The sequence below is a fragment of the Sciurus vulgaris genome, assembly GCF_902686455.1.
Source record: "Sciurus vulgaris genome assembly, chromosome: 1".
NCBI lineage: Eukaryota > Metazoa > Chordata > Mammalia > Rodentia > Sciuridae > Sciurus > Sciurus vulgaris.
Window position 1 is genome coordinate 10,599,981 of NC_136461.1, and position 18,443 is coordinate 10,618,423.

Sequence of the window (18,443 nt, forward strand, 5' to 3'; positions counted from 1 at the left end):
CCAGTGGGACTGTGATTGTGATTCTGAGGCTGGAGCTCCCCAGTTTTGCAGTTTTAAGGTGACAGATGGGACCGTGGAGATACTCTGTGAGCCCCAGACCCCCTCCCGTGGGTCTTTAAGAAAGATGTCTCTCCTCTGGGGTCCCCATCAAAACGGCGACATCTCGAGCTCCTTGTCAGTCCACCGAAAGTAGAGTCACAGGTGACAGCCTGGCCCAGCAGCTGTTCTGCCAAGTCATCCATGTGATGGTGACCAGCCCCTTGCCCTTTCCCTCTCCCCCTGTCTTGGAGGACCATCTCCTGCCGGTCCCTCCTCTCCGGAAAGAGGCCAGCTGCTCCAGCCACATCTAAGCTGGGCTCCTTCAGACCCCTGCAACCCTCCCTGAGAACGCCAGCGTTGCACATCGAGTCGTCTCCATGGCAACCGACAGGATGTCACAGACACCGGACTTAACGGCAAGGGGATTCCAGAGAAGAGGCTGCGGGCGGCGCCCCGCACCCCGGACTCACGCCCAGACTGCGGGCGAGTAACCTCTCCTCCTTCCCGCCGCGGGGCCCCTCCGGCTCACATGCCGCACTGGGGAGCAGAGCGAGGATGGGTTTTTGCACGAGGCACCCCAGCCTCGCCCCGGGAGGTGACGGCGGGCTCGGAAGCCTGGACCACTTGACCCCCGGCGCCTGAGGAACCCCGCGCGGGGCGGGAGCCGGCGGGCCCGGGGCGGGAGGCGGGGCGGAGGGTGGGGCGCGGGCGGTCCCCGAAGTCCCACCTTCGGAGGCGGCGCCTGGCGCCGGGGAGTGTCAGGAAGAGGAAGAGCGCGGCCGGGCGGAGGCGAGCGCCGCGCGGGCCACCATGGCCACGGACGAGCTGGCCACCAAGCTGAGCCGGCGGCTGCAGATGGAGGGCGAGGGCGGCGGCGAGGGCGGCGGCGAGGCCGCGGAGCAGCCCGGCCTGAACGGGGCGGCGGCGGGGGCGCCCGACGAGGCGGCCGAGGCGCTGGGCAGCGCGGACGGCGAGCTGAGCGCCAAGCTGCTGCGGCGCGCGGACCTGAACCAGGGCATCGGCGAGCCCCAGTCGCCCAGCCGCCGCGTCTTCAACCCCTACACCGAGTTCAAGGAGTTCTCCAGGAAGCAGATCAAGGACATGGAGAAGATGTTCAAGCAGTGAGTGCCCCGGCCCCCGCGCCCGGCCTCGGCCGGACCCGACCCAGCCCGCGCCGCCCGCCGAGCGCGCCCGGCCCGGCACGCCGGGCTTGGGGACTCCAGCCCTTCCAGACGCTCACGAGGCTCCCAGACCCGCCACCCACCACGCAAGCGGGGCTGGGGACCCCCGGGCCCCTGGCGCGTGACCCCTCCTCCTAGTGATGCCTCCCCGAGCGCACCACGGGCGCTCCAAGGCCCCCCAGATGATCACGATCCCCGCTCCCGCCACCACACATGGGCCCGGGACCCCGGGTCTGGGGCTCAGGAACCTTCGCCCTGTTACCGACGCTTCCCCCGCCACCCACCGCTGCGCCCACTGAGATGGAGGACCTGGCGACCTCCCTTCTCCCCCCACATCCCAGCTACTCGCGGTCCCCACCCCCACCCCATAGAGGCTGGTCAGAGATGCGTACCGAGCCTCTCCAGAGGAAGACCGGTCCCGCACCTACGCCAGGCACCTCCCTTTTGTTGGGGTCCTGTCGTTTGCCTTGCGTATTCAGATCTGCCTCAACCTGGGTTCTGGAAGGGACGCCCCCACCCCTCTGGTTGTTCAGCATCTTTCTAGAAAACTGTAAGCAAAGACTCCTCAGCCCTTCCACCCCTACCCCACTCTCCATGTGTTAGCCAGGTCCCAAATCTTTAGTGGTCAAGTGGTCTTCCTGGGGAGGGGCCCCACATTCCCTGTCCCCAACTCTGCTGGCATGTAAACTGCCCCCGGACAGTCCCCTCTGGGCGAGTCCTCCTTCCACACACTCCCTTCCATCCTGCCCTGGCCTCCTCACCCTCTGCACCCAGCAGCTGCTTTCTGTGACAAGGCCCCCCACGCCATCGCCCCTCCCCACATGCAGTCCCCGTGCCCCACACCCATCCCATTCAGCAAGGGGCCCTTCCTCTCTGGTGTGCCCCTGCCCTTTATTCCATGATCCCATACGCTGCACTGCACCAGGTTGGGTGGGCACTCCCAGGGCCTGTGGCCTGGGCCATTTGCCCCCACAGAAGGAAACTTAATGCCTCTAGGGAGACTAGAGAGAAGCACCCCAGTTCCTCTTCGGGTCTGTCCCTATGTCCACCTCCAGGTCTCAGTCCCTCTCCCCATAGGGAGTGGTGAAGGTCCCCAGTGCCCTGCCTTCTAGCGTTCCCCACTTCTGTTGCCGGTCCCTTGGCCCCGGCTCCTGGACAGAGAACAGCCCACAGCTACTAGATTGGAGTGGATCAGAAGCGGGTAGAACCATCAGGAGGCTGAGTCTTGGGCAGGGGACGAGAGGTCTAGCCACCCGGCACAGGCAGGCCAAGGCCAAGGGAGAGGTGTAACCAGGCTGGTGCCACCTGGGCTGGGCAGGCGGAGGGGTGTCAGCCGCAGCCACAGCAGCTCACAGCCCAGACACCAAGCAGGAAGAGCCGTGTTGCAAGCCCACAGCTTGAGAAAAGCTTTTCCCACTTCTCTGTTGTACCCGCGCTTCTGCATTTGGCCCCAGTCAGGGGAAGAGCGTTTTGGTTCCCAGTCTTGGTAGCTGGAAACCCCACACTTTTCCAGGGGTCAAGTCCTCGACCCCACCCCCAGACCTCTGCGTGGAAGTCCAGGGCCTAGAGCCCACCCCTGGCTGCGGGCCTTCCTTGGAGTTTTGAGGTTTTCCTCCAGCCAGACTGGCCAGGTTTCCCCGCATGTCAGGAAGAGCAGCTGGAGAACTTCTCCAGCCCCCAGGTGGCTGTGTGGCTGACTCCCTTGGGGAAGTGGGGAGGCTCCTAGTGTCGGCTCCTAGTGTCCTGAGGCAGGGGTGAGCTGGGACCCTCCAGCAGCCCCTGACATGGGACTGTTTCGTCACCCTTGCGCCGGTGGGGAGTCTGCGCTCCTTCTTTATCAGATAAGTTAAATAACTTGCTTAAAACCCTACAGGTAGAAAGATGGGGCAGGGCAAGATTTGAACCCAGGTTTGTGACTCCAAAACCCGCGTGCTTCCCTCCCCAGTTTCCTGCTAGAGACCTCTGCGGCCGCATCAGAGAACGTACCCCAGCACCCACTTCCGTGCGCACAGATGATTTCCCACTTCATACTCACTGCCGGCCTCGGCTTCTCCTTTCCTGCAGAAGCCTCCTCTTGGGCTTCCACAGCATCCCTGTCCCCAAAAGAGATGGAGCTGTTTGGGGAGAACGCAGACCCCTCAGGGAGCAGGGCTTGGGAGGCGGCAGTTTGCTGCCAAGGGTGCGGGGGGCAAGTCCTGGTGCGTTCGCAAATCACCCTTGCTGCCTTGCTCACAGGGTGCTCGGGGACCAGTTTGATGAGGGGTGCCCCGATGGAGAGTAGGGGGGCTGGACCCTTCCAAGCCATTTCCTGGCACCAGCCCCCCTTGCAAGGAGGGACGAGGGGGGCCAGGAAGCCAGACCTTGAGGGAAGGAAGTGGCACCCGCCAGGGGCCCTGGCAAAGATGGAAAGCTGCAGATTTTGTATTCAAGGAAACAAGGCTTCACTGTGCCAGCCGAACCCAGCCCAGCCGAGTCCCGGCTGTGAACAGCCAGCAGACAGGCTCTCGCAGAGGACAAAACCCCTGTTCTGCTTCCACTGTCCAAGTGGGACTGTGGCCTCCTGGGTCCCAGCAGGACCAGGGACCACAGCCAGGGCATCACGGAGGGCCGTGCTGAGAGGAGAGGGAGGGAGGAGGGAGTCTGCCCTCCTGGGAAGCCACCCCCAGAGCCCAGTGCAGGAGAGGGGCTGGCAGATGGAGACCTGGGGCTGGCCTTTCCCTGGTGACCAGGAGCGAGGAAGCCAGGCTTGTGTCCTATCTGCTTGCCTCAGTCTACCCATCTCTTCAAAGGGCAGGCTGTATCTGTTGATTCCCAGCCTCCTTCAGCCCTGACCTTATTTCTGAGGGGTCCTAGGAGCTTCTGAATGTCAGAATTGACTCCCAGAGATTTCCGGTTCATCCATTCCGTGTGGATTCAGCAGATGTGTCCTGAGGATGGTGATGGAGGGAGAAGGGAGGGCTCAGAGGGAGTCAGACAGGCTCTGGCCATCGCTGATCTCCACAGGGCCACGCAGGCCCCTCCTGGGAGAGACCTGAGGGCTGACTCCAGCCCCGCTCCTTGTTCTTACAGATGAGGAAACTGCAACCCAGAAAGGGGTAGTGACTTGCTCAGGGTCACCCGGAGGTTTCCAGCGGCTGACCCAGAGCATCTTGTCTGCACGGTGGGAAGACTGGGCCCTGCCCCTCAGACCGGGGCTGGAGAGACACACTAGAGTTCAGGCGTGGTGCTGGGCACAGAGGCCTACGTCCCGGAGCCTGGACTCTCCTGTGGCCCAGGGCTGCATCCGTAGCCTCCCTTCCTTCTCCCTCCCTTCTCCCTTCCTCTCTCTACCCATCCATCAGGGCTGTTTCTAGAACCTTCTGGTAGGGAGGACATGTGGGACAGCCCCAGAGACCCTCAGGGATGCCCACCTCTGGGCTGGCCACAGCCTCAGTGGGGCTCTGGAGGGGTCTGTAGGCTGAGACCTGCCAGATTGGTAGGCAGCTATGTCATTCTGGACCCACCGTGGAGCCTGAGGAAGATGCCCTAGTTCCCTGTCTCGCCCAGCCGCGCAGGCCCTGTCCCCAGCTTCCTCATCCCATGACCCCTTACGTCAGAGAGACAGGCTTCCCTTTCTTCTGGCCAGCTCTTCCCTTCACCCTGAGGCCACCCTGCCCTCCCCTGCAGTGGTTAGGAGCAGGGCCTTTGGAACCTGTCGCCCTGGGTTTGAATCCCAGGCATGGACTCTGGAGCCAGTCACTTAAACCTTTCTGAGCCTCTGTTCCTCTCCCTGGGGCAGGGGCGAAATAGTTCCCACACTGGCCCAGGCACTTCTGAGCTACTGTCACCATCGTCCCCAAGTCAGCACCCCTTGCCCCAGCCCCAGGTAGGGCCTGGTTGTGGTCATCAGGCCTGACATCAGTAGCCCACGCCACCCCTGGCTGCCTCCACTTGCCCTCAAGGGAGCTACCCGGCTGACAACAACCCTTTGCTTTGGGCCTGAGTGGCGGGGACCTGGCGTCAGAGTCCTCCTTTCTTCCTGCTGAACAGACACTCTGATTGACAGCTACATATGGCTTTGATAAATAACAAAAATGGAGGGATGAATTCATTATCACTTAATTACGTGGCAGGCAGGTGGCAGGAGATAGAGGAGCAGACAGCAGCGCTGGAGGGACACAGAGCTGAGCCTCGGTGCCCACCTGCCCCTGCCCCGGCCCTACTGGGTGTCCCTGGGCAGGGCACTCGGCTTCTCTGCGCCTGGGTGGCCCTGGGGCTGCAGGAACTAGCTGGTAAAGCAAGGACTGGGGTGGGCTGTTTACGTGACAGGGACGCCTTGGTCTGCTGTGGTCGTTCGCCCACAGATAATGACCAAGTTTCTTCTGGGTGCATGTTCCAGAGACTCAAGTGAGGAATCAGCGCCTGCCCTCAAGAGGCTTCGCATCTTATAGAGAACCGTGAGGTGCAGGGGTCCTTTGGGGTCAAGGGGGGCCAGCAGGGCTACCAATGGAAGGGTCCTGAATTTCCACCATAAGCAGAGTGCCCTGGCGTGAGCTCCCTGCAGCCAGCCCTGCCTCCGCGCTGTGTTGGATGGGCCGCCAGGTACACCTGCTGCAGAGGAGTTGATCTGTAGGGCCTCGGAAATCTCCGTGAGGTGAACGCAGCCATTTCCCATCCGCGACAGATGAGGAGATGGAGGCTCAAGGAGGTTGAGCCCCTTGTGCAGGGCTGTAAGAGTGGCGCTGGCCAGATCAGAACCCGCTGTCCCTGCAGGAGCCCTGTGTGTACGCTGGGGTGAGGAGGGCCTCCCGGGGCCTGGGCACCTCCGTGCACCTCCCCCTCCTCCCCAGGGGACTTCTGGCTCCCCTTGATGGGCACCTTCCTGCTGCCTTGCCTCTTCTGCCTCTTCTCCACTCTCCTGTTTGCCATCTGGGGTCACAGCAGGCTCAGGGACCCAGGCCCTCCCGCCGGGGCAGGTGGGAGGCCCTTCCTGCTGCCCTCACCCTCGCAGGGACAGCCCTCGCCCTCCAGCAGCTCAGCTGCCCCTGGCTGCCCAGCAGCCTTCCCGGGGCGGGCAGACTTCTGCTTTTCGAGGAGAGCCAGCAGGGCTCAGGCCAGGGAGGTGTGGCTAGCAGGAGCCGCGCCTGGCCTCCTGAGCCTGGAGGGCCCTCCCCAGCGCCTGCCGCTCACCCCACCCAGAGGGCCATGCGGCCCCGCTCCACTCTGGAGTGGGCATCTGGCCTGCTGAGTCCTCTGAGGTCTCCATCACCCGCTTCACAGATAAGGAGACTGGTCTCAGAGGGTTCTGTGGCTTGTCCAGTCGCACAGCTGGTAAGAGGCAGAGGCGGGATTTGAACCGGGTCTGGCCAACTCCAGGCCCCGGGCCCCTTACTCTGTGGGTCTGTGGACCCACAGCGGCAGCGGCAGCCGGGAGCCGGTGAGACCTGCCGGACCAGAATCTGCATTTTACCCGACTCCCGGGTGTGCTCGCTGGAACACAGCCTCTCCACCCGCCTCAGGCAGACCTGAGGGTGACCTTCCGCGGATTATGTCATCTGTCCCAGCTGCTCAGGGAGGACAAGGTGCATGGAGTCGAGAGTAAGCTAAATAACAGAGACTAGGTGTATCAGGCATTCAGTAAATGCTGCCATGACATTGTTTCCTTTTTGCGGTGCTGGGGATGGAACCCAGCAAGCGCTCTGGCCTCCAGCTGCATCCCCAGCCCAACAACCAGCAGGCAGGAAGTGGGAAACGAGCTTCAGATGCTCCAGCAGCTCGGGAGGCTGAGGCAGGAGGATCTCAAGTTGAAGGCCAGCCTCAGCAACTTAGTGAGACCCTGTCTCAAAATAAAAAGTAAAAAGAGCCAGGGATGGGGCTCAGTGGGTAAAGATATCCTCGTGCTGGAAGCTTGACAGCCCCTACAAATTGCTGTCAGCCTAGAGGCTCCCGCTGGATCCTCAGACTCACCAAAACGCAACACACTGGCTCCCTCCCTTTCTTGCCGCTCCCCTCTTGGCTGAGGCAGGACAACAGATCAAGGTCAGATTCTGCAGATAGGACTAGAGGAAGTGGCCCTGGCTGGTCTTTCCCCACGTAGGCTGGGGAGTGGGGGCAGTGTGCAGAACTATTCACTCCCGGCACCAGGTGCCCGCCTGTGTGTCCCTGTGCTTGGGCGGGGCCAAGCTGGCCACAGCAGCCAGCAAGGTCAGACTTTTCTAGAACTTTGTCCCCCAAGGAACCTGACTTCCCATTTCTCAGGAACAGCTTGGAGGCCCAGGGCCTCCCTGGAGAAGGGGAAGGCTATTACTCCAATGGAATTAGTAGGTTTGAAGCACCTACTCGGTGCCAGCTGTTTTATTTACTCCTCAGTAATAATCCTAATGGTAGATACTAACAGTAATAATTGCTGAGTTCAAAGCCAGGTAGCCCTGGGGGGACCTGAGTCTGTAAAACAACTCTCTCTCCACTGGTCTGTCCCTCCTGGAACTCCGCATGAAAGGGGCCATCAGGAAAGGCCTGGCAGGGGGTCAGGAGGGACAGACAGAACTGGGTCCTCTGTGCTCCCCCCCCTGCCTGGGCAGTGGCTGTGGTGACCGCTTCATTTCTGCACAGCACAGCTGCAGGCAGTTCCAAAAAGTAGTTCCAAAGCCAGGAGTGGCCACCAGAGCAAAGCAGCGAGCTTCCTGTCCCAGAGGAACTGGAGGCAGCAGGCAGGAAACCTGCATTGGGAAGGTGCCCCTCACTCTGCGCTAGATCAGTGACCCCTCCACCCTGGGTCACTCTGAGGCAGGTGCAGAGGTGACATGTTTCCCGTGAGGCCCGGCTGGATCCCAGCTGGACCCTGGCCTTGGCCATTTCTCTTCGTCTCTGAGCCTCAGTCTCCCCGCCTGTCAAATAGGGATGTTTGCACCCGCTCCGTGGAGTTCTTGTAAGGAACAACCCGAGCATAATGCCAGGCGCAGAGAAGGCGCTCAGCAGAGCAGCCAGTACAGATAATGTTGTTCTGACGGGGACAGGCCTGGGTGTGGCCCGGGCACTGATATCACGCCACCGGAGCCAGCCACTGGAGACAGTCACCGCGGCCCCTGGGACTCCTGGGGATCAAAACTGGGTTGGGGGAGGGAAGCAGCTGGCAGGGTGTGACCATGCTCAGCCCAAAGGCAGGGTCTGCCTGGGTGGTGGCCGCATCCCTTTCAGGGGGGATGGGAGGGGACTTTGTCACCAGCATCCAGGACAGCAGCTGCAGAGCCCTCCCTGGTGAGAGCTATGCAGGGGGAGGCAGGCAGGAATGTGGGCACAGTGCCAGGCGGCAGCCTCCCTCTGGTACTGCAGAAAATGCTGAGCTCCAGCCAGGGGCCTGGCCGTTGGTCCCACCCCATGGCATGGCCTTCCCAGCCGGGCAGAGCCCAGCCTCCCTGCCCTGCAAGCTTGGGAGTGGGGACTTCGGGGGCCCGAAAGGGAGGCAGGGAGAAGAAAAGGGTGCACACAGAAAGTTCCCTGTGCAACAGCCACCGTCACGATGGAATGAGCAAGTGCTGAGCACCTACTGTGTGCTGGCCATTTTATATCCATGACTGTGTCACTCTTCAACGACCCTGAGGGTAGATGGTCACAGTGGTGGTGACTGGCTGTTTCAGGTCCTGCGAGATAGTGAGTGCTCGTCACGGCCGGGCTCTGTGGTGAGAGCCCCTGGAACCCTCCCTGAATCCTCATTCCAGGAAAATGACCTCTTTGACCCAGATGGGAAAACTGAAGTTCGCGGGTCCCCCAGCCAGCAGGTGGCAGAACTGGGGTCGGAATCCAGGTCAGTCTCTGTTAACCCTGAAGGTTGACCCTGAAGACCTGGCTAGTCCCCGGCCTCAGCAGGTCAGGGCCGAGGCTCACGGGCCATGTCTGTTCACAGGAGTCTCCTGGGAAAGCCCCACTAGACAGCACCTATTCTGGGACCCCACGGCTCAGCCCTCTTGTCACCTCGCCTTGGTGATCGATTGGTTGGCATGGCTGCCACTCCTGCATTGTCCCCTTGGGGGTCGGAGCCTGCCCAGGACGAAGCCCAGCCCTGGTAATCGATTGACTCTTGATTGATGCAGGCAGCGGCTCACAGTGTGGTTTCAGCCACAGCCCAGCCCAGCCCGGGAGCTGCTAGGACAGGAGTCCAGAACCCAGGTCTCCTTCCGAGTTTGGACGCTCTGCCTGCACTTCCTCGGAGACCAAGTTGCCCCTGGCTTTGGAAGAAACTCATACGCTTGAGTCATAAATACGGCCGGGACTCAGAGAGGAGGACATGGGACCCCGGGGTTGGGGCCTGCATGCCCTGACCTCCAGAGGAGCTGAGCACAGAGGTGGCCACGTGGGGGCTTAGTGGCTCAGTCCCCCAGGATTGCGGGGAACGGCCGTCCACCAGCCGGGTCTTCACGGAGAGCCTGGCCTGTGTGGGTCCAGTCAGTCCTCAGTGAGCGAGAGCCACCCACCTGTCAGCGTCCTCAACGCTGCTGACATGCGAGGCCAGATCGTCCCGTACGCCCTGTGCTCTGTGGGGTGTCCAGCATCCTGGCCTTGGCCCACCAGATGCCATAGCACCCCCTCCCCAGTCGAGAAAACCAAAAACGACTCCAGATATGGCCAGGTGCCCTCTAGGGACACTCGGCCCTAAAGAACCGTATCATGCATACAGGAGCCCAGGGCGTCTGGCTGCAGAGCCTGGGCTGGGCACCCAAGGTCAGAAAGCAGGCCTGTATTCTTGAGGACCACTGAGGAGGAGTCCTAGCGACTTGCCACAGGAGGGCCCAGCTGCCCCCGCAGGCCCTTCTGCTAGGGCTGGCCCTCTGCCACCCACATGCACGCGGGAGAGCTGCAAAGAGGGGCCTCAGTCCCCCCCACAAGGCCTCTCCTGCTTGAGGTGGAGGCTGGGCCGTGGGAGCTGCCTGACCCTCACCCCCAAACCACACCTGCTTCCGGCCAGCAATAGCCACTGCCCACGGGGCTCTCTGGCCTGACCGCCCCAGGCGGGCGGAAGGCCTCTGCATTCCTTCCAGGGCGCCATCTTTCCCCTACTGCATTACTTCCAGCCACTGACTCACTTGTGAACTATTTATACCCCTCGCACAGATGCTCCCCTCCACACTCCAAGCAGACGGTCTGTGCTCTGCAGGCAGTCCTGGGACACACAGAAAGGGCTGGGCACAGAGCAGAAATGCAGGTTTGAGCCTGACAGTCCAGCTTCACCCTCGCTGCTGTGTGACCTTGGGTGGGTGACTTACCCTCTCTGAACCTCCATTATAAAATGAGATTATTACCAAAATAAAGTAAAATAGGTGAAGTTCTTGGCACAAAGACAGAGTCCAGTAAGTGGCTGCTATTAGATATCCAAAGGATATGTATTACGAGAGAAAGGCAAAGGGAGCAAAGAGCCCACAGCAGCACCAGAGTGGAACGTGTGTTCTTGCAGGATCTCCAGGTCCCCAGGACGTAGTCTGGTACTCAGCTCCTCTGCGTCACATTGCTCTTACCAGCACTGTTCTCCGCCAGCCAGCTGGAGGCCTTGGGGACAATACCAGGTTTTGTTAGGTGTAGAAAAACTCATTGGCCCCTCCGGAGACCTCTCTCCCCGGCTGTCCCAGGACAGAGGCACGACCTGGCTGGACCTTTCTAACAAGCCTCCGTCCCCTGGGCGTGGTGCTCCAGACACTAGCAGTACCTCCCCAGCAGGGACAGGCCTGGAGGCCATCTGACTCATACCACAAGGAGACTGGTGGAGATGGACATTGGGACCCTGCCTGCCACCTGTCCCTGGCACTGCCAGGCAGTTGGTGGCAGAAAAAAGAAAGGAAGGGCGTGGGCAGAGGCCACTGTGCCAGCCCCGCCACTCCTTGCAGGCTCTTGGCCAGCTCCTTCCTGAGCACACCCCAGGCCTGTGCCTCCACCTGGGAAGCTAGTCCTGCCCCGTCCCGGATGCTGCGCTGGACGGGCAGAGACCCGCCTTCTCATTCATCCGAGCGCCACGCATGCAGCGTGTTTGAACACGTGTTATATTTTCTACCTGCTCCCAGGACCTGGCAAAGCTGGGGAACAGGAAGTCGAATTTGCAGTCCAGGAAGCACTGAGTGGGAAGAGCCAGTCGTTCTGCGGAAAGAGGGGCTGGAGGGCTGGCGTGGGGCTTAGCAGTAGCGCACTTCCTAGGAGCCAGGCCTTGGGCTTGAGCCCCAGCAAGAGAGAGACCCCTGTCACGGCCTTGCCGCTTCCTGTAACCTATACTACTTAACCTGCAGTGGTTTCTGCCCCCCAGGGGATGCTGGGCAGTGTCTTGGAGACACGTTTGGAGGGACGCAACCATAAACGCCCCACAGTGCCCAGAACAGACCCCTCGGCGAGGAAGTGTCCTCCCCACCTGCCCACAGTCTGAGGTCGGGACTCCCTGCCTCTGCCCCTGAGGCTCAGCAACCTATAGTGGAGCCAGGGAATAGGGGAGAGGGAGGCCGAGCGCCGCCCCTCAAGTCCCGAGGTGCTGGCCCCTGCGGTAGGTGAGCTCTTCCCCACTTGTTCACATCACATTCAGTACAGCTGGTTCCAGCCTCCTCACACCCAGGCTTGTCGGAAAGAGCATCGTTAGCCCGCGCCCTGGCCACACCTGCAACCACAGAGGCTCGGGAGGCTGAGGCAGGAGGATGGAAAGTTCAAAGCCAGCCTCAGCAACTTAGCAAGGCCCTGCCTTTAAATTTAAAGGTGAAATAAAATGGGCTGGGGATGTGGCTCTGTAGTTCAGTGCCCCTGGGATCAATCCCTGGTACCCAAAAGGAAAAAAAAATCGTTCAACGTGCAGGAGGCTGCCAGGCCCTGTGGTGAGCGGCCCATCACCACAGGTAACCAAGCGGAAGCTGAGCCACAGGTCAGGACCCGTCTGGGCTGAGATCCCTTCCAGTCATAAAGGATGACATGATACCAGAAGGTGCCCTCTGGACCCCAGGATCCCTACTCAGGCTTGCCACCCCTCGCCAGCCAGGGGTAAGGGGTGCCAAGATGTCCTCAGGCCTCGCTCTCTGCACCCACAGGTATGATGCCGGGCGGGACGGCTTCATCGACCTGATGGAACTAAAGCTCATGATGGAGAAACTTGGGGCCCCCCAGACCCACTTGGGCCTGAAAAACATGATCAAGGAGGTGGACGAGGACTTGGACAGCAAACTCAGCTTCCGGGAGGTAAGCACAGCCCATCCCTTCCTCAGAGCTACCCCTGGGGGCTCGGTGCCCAGGGCCACTCTGATCCAAGCCCCACCCACCTTGTTGAATGACTGGCACTTAACGGCAGGCACCAGGGGGATCTGAGGTGCCCTGGATGAGGACGGACATCCAGCCCTTCATGCACTGAACATATATTGACTTATGTATACCTAAACCTGACCAGGCCCTGAGGGTACAGAGAAAAACCCTGTCCTCCAAGTCTCCTGCAGTATAGAGGAGGAGGTGCCAAGAGGACAGTTGCTCAGTGCTGTAACTCAGGAAAGCAGAAGAGCCAGACAGGACCCGAGAGGGCCACAGTGCTGCGGAACTTGACACTAAGGGTCTCCTTCCTCACACTGAGACGGGCGCTGTGGGCAAGCCTGCCTGATGGCAGAGGAAACAGGCTCAGAGCCACCTAGGAATGGTACTAGACCCCAGGGGCACAGGGTTAGATGCAGGGCTGGTGGCCTCTGCAGGAGTCCTGGGGCCCCGAGAGGTGGCAGGAAGCTTAACTCGTTTGGTACCCTTGTCCAGATGAGATGCACCTGTGAAAATTCGCACTGTGCAACAGACCACTTACGGTGACTTTGAAATAATGCGCCACGTTCACAGAATTGAAAACTTTAGGCTTGGTGGGTTAAAGGAGGCAGGGGAGAGAGGTGGCGAGGGCCACTGGGTGAGGATGAGCTGCCCGTGGGTCAGGTGGCGGGCAGCCCAAGGGGCAGTTTGAAGTCGGGACATAGGGTCAAATCCGTGTGGCACTTCCTGGCATGGGACACCAGGCAAGTCTTTGCCGTCTCTGAGGCTTCTGTGCCTTTCCAGCAGCATAAGTGGGATAGAACTGCTTTGGGGGAACTCAGGAGACAGGGATGAAAGGTGGGTTGCGTGAGCTAGGTGTGGGTAGAGCAGGGCCAAGTCATCCCGCGTCCCTGAGGACAGGAAGTCACCTGCCCTCCATCCTGCACATGGGTGACAAGGCCCAGAGACGGAGGCGGAGCCAGGCGCGGGATGCTGAGGCTGGGGCCTGGGTGCGTCCCCACCTGATCCTGGTGCCTGTCCTGCCGCAGTTCCTCCTGATCTTCCGCAAGGCAGCGGCCGGGGAGCTGCAGGAAAGCGGGCTCCACGTGCTGGCGCGGCTCTCCGAGATCGACGTCTCCACCGAGGGCGTCAAGGGAGCCAAGAGCTTCTTCGAGGCCAAGGTGAGGAGCCCAGGACTGGCCCTGAGCCTGGCTTAGCTGGGGGTCGGCACAGCCCCGGTCCGGCTGCAGCTGCAGAGGAGACGGGATGGGCGGGGCCTCGGGGTCCTTAAAGAGTAGGGGCCGGAGGTGGCAGAGCAGCCAGAAATCCAGCAGGGGCTCCCCGGGACGCCCTGCCAGCCAGCCTGGAGGAAGCAGGAGGGGCCCGGGACCAGCGGCATGCCCAGCCCCTCCCCTTCAGCCATGCTCTCTGGAGAGGACAAGTTTGGTCAGTGGCTCCTGGTCCACCCACCAGGGCCCCAGGCCCCTGTCTTCCCTTCCGTCTTCCTCTCCCTGGGCTGAGCTAAGACTCTTCCTTTCAAAGCCCTCCCCCTTCCCTCTGCACATTTGGGGTTCACCAGTGGCATTGGGGTGCAGTGGGTTTCCAGGACAGGACATCAAGGATGACATCAGCAACTCCGCTCAGCCACTGACTAGACATTATCTCGCCGGCCTCCCAAGAAACCCACGGGTTGCGACCTCGTGGGCACCAGGTCTAGCTGGAGAGAGGCTCAGCGAGGTGCAGGCAGCGGCCGGCCAGAGCTGGTGCGGGCCGAGGCCTGTGTGGCCGGCGGGGCGCAGCCGCAGGAGCCCGAAGGGCCGAGCGCAGGCAGCCCAGAGTGGCGGGAGGAGCCCCAGCTGACGCCTCCCCCCGCAGGTGCAGGCCATCAACGTGTCCAGCCGCTTTGAGGAGGAGATCAAGGCGGAGCAGGAGGAGCGGAAGAAACAGGCGGAGGAAATGAAGCAGCGGAGAGCGGCGTTCCGAGAGCTGCAGTCCACCTTCAAGTAGCGGCCGCCGCCCTCCCTGCCAGGCGGCCAGGGGCAGGCGGGTGGGCCAGGGAGGGCGCCAGTCCTGGCCTCTGCCCCTGGGACCACTACTAAAATCGAGCCACTCGAGGGGTCTCCTGAGTGCCCTGGCCACTGCCAGTCCCGCCCTCTGTCCCTGCGGCTGCCTCTGCCTGGCCCAGCCCTCTGCGGCTCTCCCCTAGCTGCCCTGCTGCCTGCCAGCTGCCCCGGGCCCAGCTCCCGGCTCGAGGTCCCTCCCTGCCCCTGTGCCTGCTCTCCTCGCACACCCGCTCCCCGGCCACCTGCCCCGGGCCTGGACCGCCCCTTCCTAGGCTGGAGCAGGAGGGACCGCTGGGCGGACCAGGGCCTGGGGGCCCCTCCCCCAGATTTTCCTCCGGCTCCGCCCCCTCTGCTGGAATGGGAGGACTTTTATTTTGGTGAAGGGACCCGGGCCTCTGCGCCCGGTGCAGACATGGAGAAGGGACCCCTCGGGGCAGGGTGAGGGGGCCGCTGTGTGCCAATCTACCTCACGGTCCCACACTCTGCCGGGCGTGCCCTGGGGTCACGGCAGGAGGGCCCCGAGGGGCTCCCTGCACCCCCGCCCAGCCACCTGGGGGCGCAGGGCGGGCAGAGGGAGAGAGGCCGGTGCCGGGCGATCCCCAGGAGGCGACTGAAGGCTGGGAGCGGACGGGCCACCAGCCGCGCCCCTGGCCGCCCGCTCCGTGTGTGTCCGTGTGTGTCCCTTGCTGTGTCGTGAAGCTGTGACCGTCGCCCAGTCCCAACCCGTGGAGGCCGCCGGGCCGCGGCTGTGCAGCTCCCCGCGTGTCGTGACCTGTCACTGCTTTTTCAACTCGGTAACTTTATTTTGGTACGACGCCGCGGCCGCGGCCCCGCGAGACTTGCAGAGGTTTTATTTTTTGGCCTTGGAACCGGCAGGAGCTGGAGGCACCCGAGCCGCCCCTCGCGTTGCCTTAGCGGATGTTTATACGGATAAAGATGATTTTTTTCCTTTAGGCTTTTTGCTTTTTATTCTTTTTCTCCCTTCTCACCCCCCCCCCCCCCTAAAAAAAGGCTACTTCTTCATTCGGTGGTACGATTATTTTTTTTAACTAAAATAAGATAAAATTATATATTCTTATGTGTGCATGTGGTTCTTGATGGTTGGGGGCCCTGGGAAGGGAGGGACAACGAAGTGGCCTGTGCTGAAGGGCCATGCCAGAGTCTGGGGGAGAGAGGACCGTCTCCCGGCCTTTGAGGCCACGTGAGGGCGCCGGGCACCCTCTGAGACCATCCGTGCCCATGCATCTAATGCCCCAACCAGCCGTGAGGACGTGCGCTGCCTTTATGCCCCTTTTTGCGGATGAGGACAGTGGGCCTGGAAGGTCCCAGAGGCCATGGGCAGCAGGACCCAGCCCAGGCTGCAAGTTCACAGCCTCTGCCCGGCCCTGGGCCACCTGTCGAGACTGTAGGGCTCCGTGACTCTGAGGCTGCAGGGATTCTGGGTGGATGTACCCCCGCCATATAGACTGAAGCTCAAAAGTCTTGAGTAGGCTGGGAAAACACCCAAGGGACATGGGGGGACGGCAGGGGTGCAACTGGACTGATCAGGAGCCCACGGGGACCCTGTCTCCCCATCTGTACCGTGCAGGGGTACACCAGGTTCTAGGATCTTAGCCCTGGGGTTCCAGAGGGGTGCCCCGGCTCTTTCAGCACAACCCGGAGCGGGGGTGGGGGCGACAGAAGCTTGGGTTTAGGTGGGGCGCCGCTGCCCCCAGGTGGCCATGGGTGGTACTGCAGCAGGCAGGTGACTGCTTCCTGGGCTGAAGGCGCCCTGGGTAGGTGCCTTTCCCAGCCTCGCCAACCCCACGCTCCGCGTTGCCTGAGATGCCACCATCCTCAGTGCAAGATTTTAGGGCAAGTGCTTCTTGCCCGAGGGACGCACACCGGATTCCGTGGCATCCTGGTGGGAAGGGTCTCAGGAAGGTGAAGTAAAGGATCCTGAAGAGGAAGAGCTTAAATTCATGCCCCAGAGCCGGAGCCCAGCTGCTCTGGTGATGCCGTTGGCCTCCAGCCCTGGGAATCTGAGACGGGTCAGCTGTCCCGTGCCAGGGCCCTCCACCAAAAGGCGACCGGGGCCCAGCCTCAGGCTGCACAAGGCCCCAGTGCCAGCCCAGACCGAACCCCTCATGGACTCAGCCCCACTGAGACTGTATCTCCCTCCTGAAATCGCACCCCTCTGGGCCCCCGGAATCTCTCTGAAATCCAGCACTCCCACCTGGCTTTGAGGGGACCTGCCAGCCCCTCAACCTTCCACCTTCGTGGGTCTCACTGAGAGTCCACAGCTGTGGGGAGAGCCCGTCCTGGCAGCTGCAAGACTGGGGACCCGTCAGTGGCACCTGCTCTTTCCCAAGCTCTCACCCCAGTACTTCCGCCCAGCCTGGCACTGCTTCCCCAGGGCATCACCTGGGCAGGACTGCCACCCCCTCCGCCTGTCCCCACCACGTCACCCATAGTTATTTTTCCAGCACAGATTGGCCCTGGCCGCTTGGGAACTCCAGGCCCTGGAAATGCCAGCTGGACAGGGTGGGGGTGGGACCCCAGTATCCTCACTCCCTCCAGTCCTCAAATTCATTTTGGACTTGGGCTTTGTAGAGAAGGAGCCTTCTGACCTGTACTCCCACCCGGAACCAGTCTCACACCACCCAGACCTCCCACCACGGCCCCCATCTCCAAGGAACACTTATCACCCTGGCTGCCGGGGAGCTCCCCCAGGGCTATGCATTTAGGACACGTGGGAAGAATGAGTGACTTTATTCATGGTTTCTGCACATACAGCCTGACAGCGCCTCACAGTAACCACCTCTCACACACGCACACTGATCCAGCTCCGCGCCCCACGCTCCATCCCAGGACGCCCACCCCAGGGCTACCCCTGAAGGTACCACCAGCCCCCAGGAGCTGCTTGCTCAGTTTTCGTTGTCAGGGCCAGAAAACTCAGGCCAGTTAAACTGGCGTCACAGTTTGAGCCACTGGGATGACGGGGTCCTGCAGGCAGGATTAGCACCAGCCAGCCACCTGCCCAGAGGCAGCCCCACCTCCGCCCAGTCGCTCCAGGCAAGAAGGGCTCTGTCCTGGCTGCCAGGGCGTGGGGAAGGCATCTCTGGGACCAGAGCAGGTGGCAAAGCCACCCACAGAACACGCCCCCAAACCGCCCAGCTGCCCCGGCACAGAGAACCTCCGCGAGCAGATGCTGTGGCAAGGACCCGCATGTCCCCAGCATGTACAGGGAGCACAGCACCTGGAGTCCTGGTACCTTTCGGGGCCACGAGGCTGTTCCTATTTCTTTAAAATCAGTCGGAAAAAGTGAATCTGATCCAAGTTGAGTTACGCTCACTTTTAGACTCATGAGTCATAAAGCAATCTGCGACGTGTTTTGCCGGAGAAAGGGGCTCGTTGGCACCCCAGACTCAGCTGAATCCCAACAGGACCAGATGAGAGATCAGATGACCAGAGGAGGACCAGAGGACAACAGTCACAATAATGGCAAACGCTCATATAGTACCTACCATATGGCCCTCCTAGAAACAGCCCTCAGAGGCAGGCCCGTTTTCACCCCCACGCTGTACATGAAGGAGTGAAAGCACAGAGAGGTTGAGTCAGAGGTACAAGGTGGCACCGCCAGGAAATCATGGTGCTGGGTTTTCCTTCTTTTGTGGGCACAGCTCACCCCTAAACCCAGCACTCGCCAGCCTGACTTCAGCATCTGAAGCCGATGCAGGCCACCTCAGGTTTCTCCAGGACTGTATTTGGTGTTGCCTTACGTAAAGGGCCCACCGGGGAGAGAAGCCATCAAGCCATCAAGGTGCTGACACTGTCCACACCTTGGAGAGCAGCCAGCACCCCCCGGAGAAAGTCAGTTTCTCCAATCACATTCAGTCACGTGTGGCACCTCTGACCCCACGTACGGCATCTACGCCGTCCCCGTTGGAAGCGTGGCTCCGTGTGT

At 61.5% G+C, this 18,443-nt stretch overlaps 1 protein-coding gene and 1 pseudogene across 2 annotated transcripts in view; one reads left to right on the forward strand and one right to left on the reverse strand.

Moving 5' to 3' along the window:
- Window positions 1-18,443, reverse strand: part of LOC306654597 (caspase-9-like) — a 462,751-nt pseudogene that overhangs the window by 394,254 nt on the left and 50,054 nt on the right. The gene's annotated exons all lie outside the window — the stretch shown is intronic.
- On the forward strand, window positions 787-15,495 carry EFHD2 (EF-hand domain family member D2). The gene is made up of 4 exons (XM_079138985.1): window positions 787-1,160; window positions 12,248-12,395; window positions 13,484-13,615; window positions 14,310-15,495. The coding sequence occupies exons 1-4, from the start codon at window positions 850-852 to the stop codon at window positions 14,439-14,441; spliced, it is 723 nt and encodes a 240-aa protein (XP_078995111.1). The 5' UTR covers window positions 787-849; the 3' UTR covers window positions 14,442-15,495.